Source organism: Papio anubis, chromosome 8 (genome assembly GCF_008728515.1).
Source record: "Papio anubis isolate 15944 chromosome 8, Panubis1.0, whole genome shotgun sequence".
Taxonomy (NCBI): domain Eukaryota; kingdom Metazoa; phylum Chordata; class Mammalia; order Primates; family Cercopithecidae; genus Papio; species Papio anubis.
Window position 1 is genome coordinate 23,668,655 of NC_044983.1, and position 16,399 is coordinate 23,685,053.

Here is a 16,399-nt window from a genome sequence, read left to right on the forward strand (position 1 = left end):
AGAATAAGGAAAAGTAGATTTTATGGTGCTAGGAGTCATCTCCCTCAAGGGGCCCAGAGGAGAAGAAAGGAATATGAAAGCTGTGCTTGGCAGAGCCATGAAAAATGTTTCCACAGTCATCATAATATAGATGCATTTGTTTTCAACTAAAGAAGCTTTTTGTTGTGCAGGACAATGTAAGTGTTAACAATCCAATAATAACAGGAAAATGTAATTAATAGCAGAAGGTGAAAAGTGAGTTAAAAAGGTAGAAACAAGGGGGCTAATGGTGTTGCTGGCAAGAGTGCAGACTCTGGACCAGACCCCTGGGTTTAAATCCTGCATTCATTCCTCCCTCCAGTGCAATGCTGGGTAAACGTCTGGACTCCTGTTTTGTTTGTTTGTAAAACAGTGGTGGAAATGGATGTTAGAAGTTTGTGAATCTTAATGAATTCATGCATGCTCAACTCTTAGAAAAGTGCCTGGCCATAGTAAGCTTTGTGGCCATTATCATCATTATCATGAGACATTCAAGATATATATTTTAAATTTTAATGAAAAGAAATAGAAATGTAAAAGTTCAATGTTTACCAGCAGAAAAACCAAAATTAACATAGAAAAGAGGCAGATTTGGTTTTAAGTGAGCAGTTTTTTTCATCTTTTATAGCAAGGCATTGACAGATAACTAAAGTTAGATTAAATGCCACTTCTCAACCAGAAGTAGCGTTAGAATCCTCAAGAGTAAATTCCTTTATAAACCAGAAATAGAGAAAGTTCCCAAAGTGTGACTCAAAAACCAGAAACAGTGAGGGCAAAGGATTGATGAATTTGATATCTTTTGAACCATACATCATGGAGTATACATAAGGAAAAAAATCCCCATAAGAAAATTTAAAAGACAAAGGACAAACTTGGGAAAAGTATTTGCAACTCATATCAGACACCAAGGATTAATGTCACTAATATTTAAAGAGCTTCTAAGTTACTTAGAAAGGAACAGTCTTCAAAAGATAACAAAACATTTACAAAACTGAAATGAAAATGACCTTCAACATAGGAAGGAAATGTTCAGGCTTCCTCATCGTAAGAGAACTGCATCTCTAACGTGCATTGAGATGCGTTTCTCACCATTTAGATTACCAAAAATCTGAGAGTTGACAGCACACTCACGTGGTGAGGCTATGGGGCAAAAACGCACACTCATACATTTTCTGTTAAAGCAGACCTCTGTGGAGGAGTATTTGGCAGTATCTGGCCAAATTAAATATTCATTTATCCTTTGACCCAATAGGCCTATTTCTAGAAATCTATCTCAGAGATTCACTGATCAAAATACAAAAATATACGTTTATTTATTGCAGCATTCTTTGTAAAGCAAAAGACTAAAAGCAAACCATATGCTCGTCGATATGAGACTTGTTGAAAAAACTGTGGTGTTTCCATAAAGTGAGTATTAGGCAGCTGTAGAAAGCTGTGAAGAGAACTTCCATACACTTCTATGCAGGGATGCCAAGGGGGCACAGATGGCCCTTTATATACTGTGGTCCAGCATCTGTGGTTGGTTGAATCAGAAACATTCAGGGCTGGGCGAGGTGACTCACACCTGTAGTCTCAGCACTTTGGGAGGCTGAGATTGGAGGACTGCTTGAGGCCAGGAGTGCGAGACCAGCCTGGTCAACATAGTACAACCCCATCTGTATTTTTTTAATATATTATTTTTTAAAAAAGAAAAGACTCAGAAAAATCCAATAACAATACAACAATTTTAAAAATACAAATTTTAAAATACAGCATATTAACTATGTAGTATTTATATTGTATTCAGTGTTAAGTCATCTAGAGCTGCTTTAAAGCATAGTTATGCTGTATTTTTACAGTATAATGCTGTGAAAGGAAGTTTGCATAGGCTGTATGCAAATACTGTGCCATTTTATGTCAGGGACTTGAGTATCTGCAGATTTTTGGTATCCACAGGAAGTCCTAGAACCAATTCCCGTACAGATACTGCAGGATGACTGTGCTTACTGTTAAAATGAAAAAAGCATGTTATAAAACAATATATGTGATCAACTACCGGTTATGGACTGAATTGTGTCCCCTCCCACATTTATATATTGAAGTCCTGACTCCCAGGATCTCAGCATGTGACTGTAATTGGAGATTTGGTCTTTAAAATAGTTATTAAGTTAAAATGAGATCCACAGAGTGGGTCCTAATCCACTCTGACTGGTGTTCTTGTAAGAAGAGGAAATTCGAACCCACAAAGGGATACCAGGGACACATGTACATAGAAAATGACCATGTGAGGACACAGCCACAGGGTGGCCATCTGAAGGCCACGGAGAGAGGCCCCAAGAGACACCAGCCCTGCCAACAACACTGCCAGCCTTCAGACCTGGGAGAAAATTAATTTCTGTTGTTTGAACTACATAGTCTGTGACATTTTATTACAGTAGCCTTACAAACTAATACATTACCCTTCGTCTAAGAAAGTAGAGACCATTAAAAAATAATAATGGTATATGTATATACACACACATAAAGTTTCGATTTTTAAGTTGTAGAATAAGCCAAAGAAAAATTAAAAACTGGCTATAGGGAGAAGGGAGGAGACAGGAGAGAATGTGAATTCAAGCTAGACTTCATTAAGTGTACTGTTTTTTAGTTTTGATTGTGGGACCATTTAAATGTTTTGCCTGACTATGAAACAAAATTAAAGTTAAGAGAAAGAGAGCAATCTCTAAAAAGCGAAAGCAAAATTTGACAAAGTAATCTTACTACGTCAAGTTGGTGGCTTAACCTCATTAAGAATTTTTTCAAACCTAGAAATTTGAATATAAGGGGGATAAGTCTTTTTTTTTTTCTTTTTTTTTTTTTGAGATGGAGTCTCGTTCTGTCACCCAGGCTCAAGTGCAGTGGTGTAATCTCGGCTCACTGCAAGCTCCGCCTCGCGGGTTCATGCCATTCTCCTGCTTCAGCCTCCCAAGTAGCTGGGACTACAGGCGCACACCGCCATGCCCAGCTAATTTTTTTTTTTTTTTGTATTTTTTAGTAGAGACTGGGTTTCACCATGTTAGCCAGGATGATCTCGATCTCCTGACCTCGTGATCCGCCCGCCTCAGCCTCCCAAAGTGCTGGGATTACAGGCGTGAGCCACCGCACCTGGCCCTATAAGGGGAATAAATCTTAAGGATAAAAATAACTGCAAAGAAATTATAAACAGTATGAAACACTCAATAGAAGCACTCAATTTAGAATAAAACAAATAAGCAATTTTTCCCATCATTAAGAATCATTCACTAAGAGACAAAAGATAAATTTTTAAATCCAAGAAATTTAAAACTTTGTAAGACTAAATTTGACTTGGAAATAAGAGTAGAAATTGGAATTGTTCAGCTCTATCCACTGATAAAGCTTTAAATTCATGAGCATCCCTGGTGCATAGATTGTCATTAGACATACCAGTTAAAAGGGATTAGCGTCCCTTGGTGAAATGACTGCTGTCAGATTTACAACAACAAATTTAAAAAGTGAGCCTGGCTGGGTCTGTACCAGAGTACAAGGAAGGATGCTAAATAAAACTACTGGTGTCGTGTTAGCGGACACAAAACCATCTTCAAGGGGCTTCCACTGACCAAATATGACCATCAGCATTGCAAAGCGTTGAAGTAGTACAATCATGAAATAACGCGTAAGCTTATTACTTTTTTTAAGTAATGGACACTTCAGAAGCTTGCTAGGATACCCACTCATTTTTCTGATAACAGGAAAATAAAATAACAAATAGTTGATGAGGGAAAAGTTGTTTATAGAAGAATTCCAGCTAATAAAAAAATGCTCAACAAAGCTGCTAAAACATTTGATAAAAGGCTGATGTGACATCATAGTAACAGTCAACAGAGGAAGGAAACACCATATAGAATGGGAGAAGATATTACAATTACAAACCATACATCTGATAAGGGGTTTATAGCCAAAATATGTAAGAAACTCAAACAGCTCAATAGCAAGAACACACCAATTGAAAAATGGGCAAAGGTCCAGAATAGACATTTCTCAAAAGACATGCAAATGGCTAACATCACTAATCATCAGGGAAATGCAAATTAAAACCACAGTGAGATATCACTAGCTATTATCAAACAGGTGAAAGATTACAAGCATTGGAGAGGATATGGAGAAGAGGGAACCCTTTGTACACTGTTGGTAAGAATGTAAATTGCTACAGCTTGTTTGAATTGGCAAAGTCAACTAAAAATACAGAACTGAACCTCTAAACAAAATGTTTTATTTGGGAAAATGTAATTGCAGTTTGGGGCATACACAGACTGAGGTGGTCTTTGATATGTCCTAAGAACAAAGAAAGTTGGCGTTTTGAGTAGAAAGAGAAATGTTCCATATTATTTAGAAAGAAAACTCACTGGCCCTACGCAAAGTTTTGGGGAGCTGGTAAACTCTGATTGGTGAGTGATGGTGGTAGTTAAATTTAGTCTTACAGTCCCAAGTGCTTTTTGCCCCCTGGTCTCTGGACTCCAGTTGTTTATGACACGGTAACTCCAAATAATACATTTTCACAAGACATTATGGGAAACAGTATGGGGGTTCCTCAAAAAGTTAAAAATAGAACTACCATATGATCCAGCAAATCCCACTTCTGGGTATGTATCCAAAGGAAATGAAATCAGTTTATCAAAGAACGATAACCAAGTTACAGATTCAGGCTAAGTATCCATCAACAGATGAATGAATAAAGAAAAAATATGTGTGTACACACACAACAAAATGCTGTTCAGCGTTAAAGAAATCCTGTCATTTTGACAGCATAGAAGGATAGAAGGACATTATGTTAAGTAAAATAGCCCAGGCACAGAGAGACAAGAAGATCTCACATGTGGAATCTTTAAACAAACAAACAAAAAACTTACAGAAGCTAAAAATAGAATGGTGGTTGTCAGGAGGGCTAGTGGGTTGAGTGGTGGGGGATGAGGAGATGTTGGTTCAAGGGTACAAAGTTTCAGTTAGACAGGATGAGTAAGTTCTGGAGATGTATTATACAGCATGGTGACTAGGAAATAATAATGTATATGTGAAAATTGCTAAGAGATGACATTGTAAGTGTTCTTACCATAAAATAATTATGTGAAGTGGTGGAGATGTTAGTTTAATCATGTCCCAATGTATACATATGTCAAAACATCTCATCCACCATATTATATGCAAGTTTTAATTTGTTGGTTATACAATTGTATTCAAATTTGTCCATCAAAACTGAATCTAATCAAGCTTCTAGATCTAATTGCCAATTTATAGGACATGGAGGAACATAGACACACTGACCGTAGTGAGCCAAATCTAGGACTTGGCTAATTCTGTAGGAAAGATGCCTCAATTTACTCACCAAATAAATGTCAAGGGAAGTAAAAGAAGGAGCTATAGTATAAAAGAGACTAAAAGACATTAATCCAATGGTACGTGTGGAGATCTTATTGGGATCCTGATTAGAACAATTGTTTTAGGGAAAAAAAAAAATTACGGGCCAAGGGAGAAATTTGAACTTTGAGGAGATACTGGGGAAAATTGCCATCATGGTTTTTGTGTTTTGTTGAATTACGTTTTGTTTTGTTTTGTTTTGTTTTGTTTTGTTTTGTTTGAACAGAGTCTCGCTCTGTCGCCCAGGCTGGAGTGCAGTGGCACGATCTTGGCTCACTGCAACCTCCTCCTCCCAGGTTCAAGTGATTCTCCTGCCTCAGCCTCCCAAGTAGCTGGTACTACAGGCATGCACCGCCATGCTCAGCTAATTTTTGTATTTTTAGTTAAAGACGGGGTTTCATCATGTTGGCTTGGCGGGTCTCAAACCCTGACCTCAGGTGATCTGCTCCCCCCAGGCCTTCCAAAGTGCTGGGATTACAGACATGAACCTCTGTCCCCTGCATACATTTTAAATTTTGCGATCATTCTGTATACACACACTGTTCTAAGAAGTAAGGCAGAGAGATCCCAAGTACCCTTTTCCTAGCTAGTTTCCCCCAATTGTGACATCTTGCAAAACCATAGTTCAGTGTCACAGCCAAGATATTGATACAGCCAAGATCCAGAGAGCTCTCCCATGGCCTTTTGTAGCTACATCCACTTCCTACCCATAACCCCGCCTCATCCCCTGGCAACCACGAATTTTTCTCCATTCCTACAGTTTTGTCATTTCGAAAAGGTTACCCTAATGGAGTCATGTACTGTGTAACTCTGGGACTGGCTTTTCACTCAGCATAATTCTCTGGAGATTTGTCCGGGTTGTTATGTGTATCAGTAGTTCTTTTTATTGTTGAACCATATTTGCAATTGTCTCTAAAAGAAAAAGAACCTTTAACTCTTCAAGACACTGCAGGATTTTCCGATGAAATGATGTGTAACGTCTGGGATTTGCTTTGAACTAATCTGGGGTTAGGAGAATAAAAGTGAATCATGATTTCTATATGCTAGTAATTGTTGAAGTTAGCTGATGGGTACATAGGGTTCAGTAAACTATTCTCTGTACTTTTTGGGTGTTTGAAATTTTCCATTAGACAAAGTTAAAAATATAGCAGTATGAACCCTTTATTAGAAAGAGGGAGTTAACTGCAAGAGCTAAAATTGGACCCAGCAGATAAGTAAGCACCGGGGCAGGCAAGTGTGTGCTTGATCACCGTAAGCTTTCCTATATGGTGTGATTTGTTGCCATGTCCATGAATTTTTTTTTTTTTTTTTTTTGGAGACGAAGTCTTTCTTTGTCACCCATGTGGAGTGCAGTGGCTCCATCTCAGCTCGCTGCAGCCTCCGCCTCCCAGGCTCAAGTGATTCTCCTGCTTCAAGCTTCACTAGTAGCTGGGAGTACAGGGCCCACCACCACACCCAGCTAATTTTTGTATTTTTGGTAGAGATGAGATTTCATCATGTTGCCCAGGCTGGTCTTGAATTCCTGAGCTCAAGCAATCCATCCACCTCGGCCTCCCAAAGTGTTGGGATTAAAGGCATGAGCCACCGGGCCGGCCTGAATTATTTTTAAATAATTTTAAAGCTATTCTCTGAAAATAATTTAAAGAAGTCTTAATTATGCAAATAAGACAAAAGATAAACATTTACTTCTGCTTCCTGACCTCCTTCACTGTGTGAGAAGAGGAATCAGTGATTTTGAAGTAAATAGAATTGCTTTAGGGACAGTCCCTTCAGTTGTTCTTTGGCTTTTCTAAGCCATAATCCACCGTAACCATTTCTTAATCAAATGGCTTTCTCCGGGGGTTCCAACCATATACAACTTCTTCGTTATTACACTATCAGCAAGGCTTTTGTACTGTGGTAAATTCAGATTTTGATAAGTTTCTGGCCTTTGCTGATGAAATCTTCTTATGACTCAGATCAGCTCTGCCAGATATGTTTTCAGGACAGACAGACCTGAGGTGCTTTAATTGTTGTTTTTTTTGGGGGGGAGGTGGTGGTAAAATACTTTTGTTGGCCCATGACCATGAAAAAACAGAAATTTAGTCTTTCAATCACATTGAGCAAATTTTATGTAAGCTTAACTGTACTTCTTTGACCATTCATTCATTCATTCATATTTGTGGAGTAGCCACTGTGTGCTTGGCACTGTTGTAGATCCAGGGACATGATTTCCAAAATCATGAGAAGAGGGGATCTTTTTTTTTTTTTAAACCCATATATCAGAAGCTAATCTGGTGTTATAATCTGGTGGCATTGCCCAGTGTGTTAACTGACCACACTGGGTCTATGCCGCATAGTAATATTAATAGCATAATTTAATATTAAAAAAAAGTATATGAGGTAATCGATATGTTCATTAGCTTGACTTAATCATTCCACAATGCATACATATATTGAAACATGGTGTTGTATGCCATACGTATATTCAATTTTTGTCAATTAAAATTTTTTTTTCTGTTTTTTAAAAAGAGTCACTGTGTTGCCCAGGCTGGAGTGCTAATGGTGCGATCATAACTCAGCTGCAGCCTCAACCTCCTGTGTTCAAGCAGTCCTGCTTTAGCTTCCTGAGGAGCTAGGACTACATGGGTGTGCCACCACACCTGGCTTAAAAAAAAAAAAGTGTTGATATTTTTCCTCATATTCACTCTCAAGTAATGGAAAAGAATTTGAGAGAACAAGATAGCTTTTACCATGGGTCAGGCCCTACATTAACCAGCTGTATCACATGTCAGCTCATTTAATACTCACCTCAGCTTTATGTGGGGTGTGCTGTTGTGACTCCTGCTTTGCAGAGGAGGAGAATGAGGTACAGAAAGTTGACTTGCCCAGGGTGATAAAGCAGTTAAGTAACAGAGTCAGGACTTGAACCCAAAGTGTCTGCCACCAGAGGCGAATTTTTTTTTAATTTTTTTTTCCAACTTATCTGTGAGCCTCAAGTTAAGATTTTTCTTTTCTCTTGGCTTTCAGGTTCATTGACCAAGCCAGCATTTCCCCAACTGTTCCACGGAATGTCAACAGATGTTCCATGAAAAAAATATTTACTGGAAAAATATTTAACCCAGCACTTTCCTAATGTGTATAGAGATTATTTATACTGTGGACTTCTCAGAGAATTTCATGTTAAATGTACACTGTAAATCACCAGGAGGAACATTCATCTTGTACAGTTCTAAAATTATTTTTCTGTGGAATGTTTTGTTTTCACAGGATATCTATAGATTTCTCAGGGAGCACATAGTTTTGTGCCATTTCTGTACTCTTGAATCTCACCATTAGTTTCACCTAAATATGCTGTGCTGTCACCCAAATGACCTTTCTTAAATTTAAGATCAAACGTTGACACTCCCAAAGTCACCATGCAGTGAGCCCTCATTGCTTTCATTCAAGTCACTGTGACAAGGGCTCTGCTCCTGCCACTTCTGCATGGATCCACGGGCCATGTCTTGCTGCATGCAGCCCTGCACCTGTAGCTGTGCTGTCTCACTTTGAGTTCAGGCACGTGGCATTCCCCTCTTTGAAAAGCCTTTCTGCATCGTCCCCATAATAGGCCAAAACAGCCCTTGCTTGTTTGAGATTTGACTTAGACATTACATTTTCCGTGGAGCCGATCTTGAACACCTCCTGCAGGCTGGGTACCCATCTTCTCAGTTCACATAGCCTGTCATGGTGCGATGGTGCGTGTGCATGGTAACTCCTTTCCTTTACACCAGCAGCTTCTTGAAGAACACATCCTCTTTGCTTCTAGATCCCACACCTGGCAAGTTATTACCTCTCACACAGCAGTCTCAATAAATGTGTGAATGAATTCCACTTTCTGGATTTTTTTTTTTTTTTTTTTTTTTTGAGATGGAGTCTTGCTCTGTTGCCAAGCTGGAGTGCAGTGGCGCGATCTCGGGTCATTGCAACTTCTACCTCCCTAGTTCAAGCAATTCTTCTGCCTCAGCCTCCTGAGTAGCTGGGACTACAGATGTGCACCACCATGCCCAGTTAATTTTTGTATTTTTAGTAGAGACGGTTTTCTTCACCATATTGGCCAGGATGGTCTCGATCTCCTGAGCTCGTGATCTGCCCACCTTGGCCTCCCAAAGTGCTGGGATTACAGGCGTGAGCCACCACACCTGGCCTGTGTTGTTAATATGTTTTGTGTTGTCCCTAAATTCTGGTTCTCTTCAACATTATCACATTGAATATATCTCATTCCTTTTGCCCATAGCAGTCTGTCTTTCTAATATTTCAGTACAGCATTTCCCTGAAGTCTTCCATATGAAACTTTTAAAAACATAAAACATTGTTTCTTAGTTACTGATATGGCACTGAGAATTGAATGTAATACTCCATTCTGGATATATTAAGCGACTTTTAATTTTTATGGAAACCTACATTTTCCATCAATTAATGTCAGACCTTTGTCTTCCATCTTCTGCTTGTGCTTGTTAAAATCCATTTTGTTTTGACTGAATCTTGATTAAATCATCTGTTGTTTGAATCTGCAGATTCAGCTAGCTTTGTGTGTTCTTCATATTTTACATACACACCTACTGTTTCTTCATCCAGACCTAGGAGCATAAAGCAGTCTCCCATAGCTTGCAGTATGTAACTCACACTATAGGTTAATCCTGAGTCATCATAACTGTGTGCTGCTTACAAATATCTCATGACATTACATTCATGTAGTTAGTTCTAAAGCATCTCATATATTTTTTCATTTATCCAGCCCTTGTTTTGGCAAGTGCCTTGTGGAAATGTAGAAAGCTACCATACAATTTATAAACCAAATCCTGCTTTGTAGTTTATTTGACTTTGTGGAAGTTACCTGACTTCCTACCCTCGATTTAGATGCTTACAATTTTAAATGAAATATAAAAGTGATCTATTCAATAAAGCACTGTATAAACAATAATTAGAGATATTATAGAAGTTGAAGGGTCAGGCTGGGTGTTATGGCTCACACTTGTAATCCCAGCACTTTGGGAGGCCAAGGCAGGAGGATCGCTTGAGTTCAGGAATTTGAGGCAAGCCTGGGCAACATGGTGAGACCCCATCTCTACCAAAAATACAAAATAAAAAGCCGGTCGTGGTGGTGTGCACCTGTGGTCGCAGCTACTTGGGAGGCTGATGGGAGGATTGATTGAGCAGGGGGGCAGAAGTTGCAGTGAGCCGAGATTGTGCCACTGCACTCCAGCCTGGATGACAGAGTGAGACCTTGTCTGAAAAAATAATAATAATAATAACTAGTTAAAGGATCAAAATTTTACGTGGTGCTACATCTTTCGCAATTGCAATGTTTTAATGCATTTTCTCAGGTTTTAAAAAGTTGCAGAAAGAAGAAAGGAAAGGGAAAGAAAAGTGTTCAGAAATCTTTATATGGGGAAAGAGACATTGCTTCTAAGAAGCCCCTCCTCAGTCCTATTCCCGAGCTGCCTGAAGTCTCTGAGATGACACCTTCAGTTCCAAGCATCCGAAGACTGGGTTCAGGTATCCTCACCTTTTCCTGGTAGTTATATTTTATCTTTTCTCGTCGCCTTCTTCGTTGCTATTTTGCTTTTTTCACTTTTTTCCCATTCACTATGTAAAGAGTACGTAAATTTAAAAAGCAATGTTTCCTTACATTACCATGAGCATTTCTAGTGGAGGAAAGAGAGTCACTTTTAACTTGTAGGTGGCTTAGACCCTTTTCAGAATCTGATGGAAACTCTGGATCCTTTCCCCAGGAAAACCGAGACACAAGATTTTTCTTATAATATCAGTAATAATTTCTGTGCATCCTATTTCCTTTTGCTTTTTAAAGCATTTTGTGAAAATAAATTCCATTTGGTGGTGTAGTTCGTCGTTGAAAGTGAACGAGAGCTGGATGCAGTGAACGAGAGCTGGGGCACCTGCCTGTGATCCCAACCATTTGGGAGCCTAAGGCGGAAGGATTGCTTGAGCTCAGGAGTTTGAGGCCAGCCTGGGCAACCTAGCCAAGACCCTGTCTTTAAAAAACCAGGAACAAAAAATGTGAACGAGGTTATGGTTCAGTAATATGTATACCTTATATGAGTTAAGGATGTTTTGTTAGAGTTGGCACTACTGAGCGTTTTCTAAAAATAATACATATAAATTGAGCTTGATTACCTTGAAAGTTATTTTATTATCAAGTCAGTTGATATATGGGGTAGATAAAAAATGGAATTGTTTCTGGTTTCTAATGCCCAAATTTTAAATGGACTGGATCTTGATGAAAATAATAAGGAATTTTTTTAAAAAAAAAAATTTTTTTAGTAGAGATAGGGTGTCCCTGTGTTGCCCAGGCTGGTCTCGAACTCCTGGGCTCAAGCAGTCTTCCTGCCTCAGCCTCCCAAAGTACTGAGATTACAGACACGAGCCACGCTGTCTTGCCTGAAAATGATAATGTGTGTCCACTTGGTGTGTTGATTTGTATAGAATCATTTTTTAAATGGCTACCTTTGTCAATCATCAGATATTTGTAGCCTGCCTCCTATTTGCAGAATACCATACAAGATTAATAATAGACTTAAGGATGAATGAGGTACATGCCACCATAGACTCTTGGCTTCTGCGTCCTGCTTAACATTAGGGTAGCACAGGAGTTTAAATAAACAGCCACCCCTCTGTCGCACATGTCCTGGCACACACTCTTCTCCTGCCATGCTTTCTCACAGGCTCACAGGCTGTTTTGGGACAGGGCATCCGCCACTCTACCTCTTTTTAATCTCACCTAATGTTGCTTATCTTCCAAGATTTTGCTGTACTGTCTGTTTTTCCAGGAATACTCTGCAACATACTTCCATCACCTGGTTTTATGATGATCTATTTTCTGTGTTCCCCTGTTCCCTAAAACTTCAGTCTCCTTGAGAGTGGAAACTAAGTCTTATTTTCATTACATCTCTGGTTCTAACAGGAGTTTTTCAAAAGATTTTTAAACAGTGATTATAGTAAAATTTTCCATCTTGCATCCTATTAGAGAATTTATTTTTAAAAATGCCTAAAGCGTTTTTTATCTGTAACCAGTGGTATCACCTGCTACATGGATTTAAAGCAATTCAGCTCCTTCCTTCCTTTATCTCTTTCTCCTTTCCTATCTCCCTATATCTCCTTTACCTTCCTTCTCTAGTATGTTGGATTTTATGCGAAATATATATCTTTTTGTTAGTTAGTTTGTTTGTTTTTTGAGATGGAGTCTCACTCTGTCGCCCAGGCTGGAGTGCAGTGGCTCAGTGTTGGCTCACTGCAACCTCCACCTCCTGGGTTCCAGCAATTCTCCTGCCTCAGCCTCCCAGGTAACTGGGACTATAAGCACGTACCACCACGCCTGGCTAATTTTGTATTTTTAGTAGAGACAGGATTTCACAATGTTGGCCAGGCTGGTCTCAAACTCCTGACCTCAGGTAATATGCCTGCCTCGGCCTCCCAAAGTGCTGGGATTACAGGTGTGAGTCACTGTACCCGGCCATAAATATCAATTTTTAAAGCTGTCTAAAGAACCCAACTAACATTGGTTGGCATTGAATGGACACTGATCTGTTTAATCTGTAGCTTTAAGTGACATAATTTTAAGTACCTTAGTCATGGATATATTTTTAAATGGAAACATTGATTTTTTAGACTTGTGGCTCACCTTATGTTTTATAAATCTTTTAGTTTTTATTTTGTTTAAAATACTTTATTCATTTGACTGACCACTGAAAAACATCATCTGAGGTAACAAAGATTGCATCTAATTGTTCTAAGATTTAGAACTCATAAAGCCTGAACTCATGTAGGCTGTGTTACTTACCAATTTGATGATGGTTTTTCCACCTCTGATGTGCCAGAAACACATGAAAGGCTGCCCATGTGTATCTTCCTGGAAGATATTTAGTCAAAGGCTGAGGAATTAAGGGTTAATTTTTATAATATTGAAACAAACATGGTTCTGCTTGAGAGTACAGTGCACTTTATAGTAATTTTTAACAAAGGGCATGAGACCTGAGTGTCTTCAGGCATGCTGTTTTAGCTCGTAAGTCCTCAAATACCCCCAGAATTCCACATTTTCCCTCCCGTGTTTCGGAGGATACCTTGGTAGAAAGTTTCAGAAGCATAATGTTGCCCATTTGCAGTCATTCATTTTCAGGGAAATGGGAAATGTCGCTGCCTCATGCTAATGGACCCTGTAGCATGGGAAGGGTGTTAGAATGCAGGAAGCAGTTTCAGATGGCGTTCTCACTTTCATGGTTTTAGTTTTATATGCTTTATTAATTCGTGCGTTGAATACCTATTTTCTTAACCTGTGGATCATGGGAGAACTAAGAGAGGAGGAGGAGGAAGACAGATGGGCAAGTACAGTGTAACATTTGTGGGTCTTGTGAATGCTTAAAACACAAAAACAAAACAGGGCACCTGATTATTTAATAAATGTAAAGTTCATTCCCATTGTTACTTTTTAATTCGATTGAAACCTATTTACATGCCCATAGGTTATTTCAACTCAAATGGCAAACTGGAAGAAGTGAAGGCTCCTAAAAATCCAGTGAAAAGAAAGGATCTTTTGCCTCACGACCCAGATTTGCATATGCATCAAGGCTTTGATAAATATGATGTGTCTGAATTTTGCTCTTATATGAAAAGTTCCTCATCGGTTGTCTATGCTACTTCTGATGAAGATCCAAATACAAATATAATGAACATTAATAAAAATAAAAATATTCCAAAAGCAAAAAATAAGTCAGAAAGTGAAAATGAACCAGAAGCTGGAGCTGACAGTCCTGCTTCTTGTGCTTCTGTACCTGAAGAACATGTGGCATCAGATAGTCCCAAACCTGCTCTGACCCTGCAACAGGGTGAAGAATTTGCTGCTGCTGCTCGTCAAAATGCAGAAAACCTTTGTCAAATCTTGAAAAGTTCACCAGATCTAAACCTAAAGTGTGAAAGAAAGGATGACTTCTTAGTAGCTGCAGAAGGAAAACTGCAATGCAATCGTTTAATGCCTAACTCTCAAAAAGACTGTCATTGCTTAGGAGATGTCTTAATTGAAAATATGAAAGAATCTAACAGCCAAAGTGAGGATTTGGGAAGAAAACCCATGGAAAGTAGCAGTGTTAAGAGTTGCAGAGACAGGAAAGATAGAAGACGCTCCATATATTATTCTGATGGTCAAAGTTTACATTTGGAAAAAAAGGGCAATCACACACCCTCCTCCAATGTGGGCAGCTCTGTAGAAATTAGTGTAGAAAATTCTGAACTGTTTAAAGATTTGTCTGATGCCATTGAGCAAACCTTTCGGAGGAGAAATAGTGAAACCAAAGTGCGACGTAGCACAAGGCTACAGAAAGATTTGGAAAACGAAGGGCTTGTATGGATTTCACTTCCACTTCCTTCCACTTCCCAAAAAGCCAAAAGAAGAACAATATGTACATTTGACAGCAGTGGATTTGAAAGTATGTCTCCCAGAAAAGAAACTGTGTCCTCCAGACAAAAACCACAGATGGCACCTCCCGACTCAGATCAAGAAAACAGCCAGGGCCCTGCTGCTGGTTCTTCTGATGAACCTGGTAAGAGGAGGAAGAGCTTTTGTATATCTACACTTGCAAATACTAAAGCCACTTCCCAGTTCAAAGGCTACCGGAGAAGATCCTCTCTTAATGGGAAGGGAGAGAGCTCTCTGACTGCCTTGGAAAGGATTGAGCATAATGGAGAAAGAAAGCAGTAATTGACATTTCCTGCAGAGTCTGTGGCAAGATGGAAAGTAACCATCTATGCTGAAATGATCTGTCTAGTTCCCATTCTCTGTTCAACCTCGGTGTTTCAAAAGTTGCTAATAAATAAACTCATTTGAGTTGAACCTACTTTTATGTAGAAATAAATAAGTTTCTTCACCATTCAGATAGAAAACATTCTGTTAAATATATTCGTCTTTCCTCAGAGAGTAAATGCTTTATTACTATTTCGCTAAAGGGGTTGTTTTTAGGCCCAACAAGACATCTCTCAATTTTTAGACTTTTTTTTAGTATATATATTTTTAAGTACATATTTACCACTGAAGTTTTAGACTCTGTTGTTAGAAGCATCTTTTAGAATTGGCTAATTTTATCTGGATAAGAGGTTTGTTTTTTGTTTTTGTTTTTGATTTTCCCCCACAAAAGACAAATTGATAGAATTAATGGAACTTTATTAAAATTGAAGGAAATATAAACTTTAAGACTTAAAGCGGGTGAGATATGTATTTTTCTTTAAATAGGAAAAAAAAAAAACCTGGCTATGAATTTTAACTGACAGAAGTTGAAATTACAAAACTTGTTTTCCTTTTGGTTAAATTTAAGAGAAGCTTTGATGGTTTGTTTTATCTGTCCCAAATGAGATTTTTATTTTAATAGTTTAAATCCTAAACAAGAAATTTCAGAAAATTCTTTCAGTAACCACAGTCTTATAAATTCATCACTATAAATGAATATATAATTTAGAAATAACTCTGATATGAAACTATTCATTCCTTCAAATAAGATTCCTGTATGTTTTGTTGTGTGTGTGTGTGAGAGAGGATTGGTTTTGTGTTTTTTTGTTTTTTTTTTTTTTTTTTGGTGAAAATATAGCAGCTCAGTTAAAGACTGGGCTCTCAGATTATTCTAATTAGTCACAGGCAGTTTAGGACTTGATTCATGATTTTCCATTAAAAGTTTTAAAAACCAAAACTCACTGAGAAAGTTAGTTTACTAACACTAAGTGTGGTGGTAGGTCACTGATTTTTTTAACACTGAGTTTTCCAGCGATTCTTTTTCTTTTGTAATGTCTGGCACTTGACTTGGTTTCTCTAGCTTTTGCAACATCTCCTATGGCTGTTTCAGTGATAGCCGTTTGAAAAACTAAATTGCCATATATCTGGAATTTATGAATGCACATAAATCATTATATCATTAAACAATTGTCTTTGAAATCCTTTAAATCATTAAACTCCCCCTCTCCATGATAGCAG

The 16,399-nt window shown here is 38.3% G+C and overlaps 1 protein-coding gene across 5 annotated transcripts in view; it reads left to right on the forward strand.

The window, feature by feature from the left end:
- The window catches only part of CDCA2 (cell division cycle associated 2), a 49,833-nt gene extending 34,528 nt beyond the window's left edge, over positions 1-15,305 (forward strand). For all 5 annotated transcript variants that reach the window (XM_009212720.4, XM_009212721.3, XM_009212719.2 and 2 more), the window contains exons 14-15: positions 10,755-10,926; positions 13,908-15,305. In XM_009212720.4, coding sequence (XP_009210984.2) covers positions 10,755-10,926; positions 13,908-15,139 — 1,404 coding nt within the window. In that variant the 3' untranslated portion in view covers positions 15,140-15,305. The remainder of the gene's footprint in view (positions 1-10,754; positions 10,927-13,907) is intronic.
- The last annotated feature ends 1,094 nt before the right edge of the window (positions 15,306-16,399 follow it).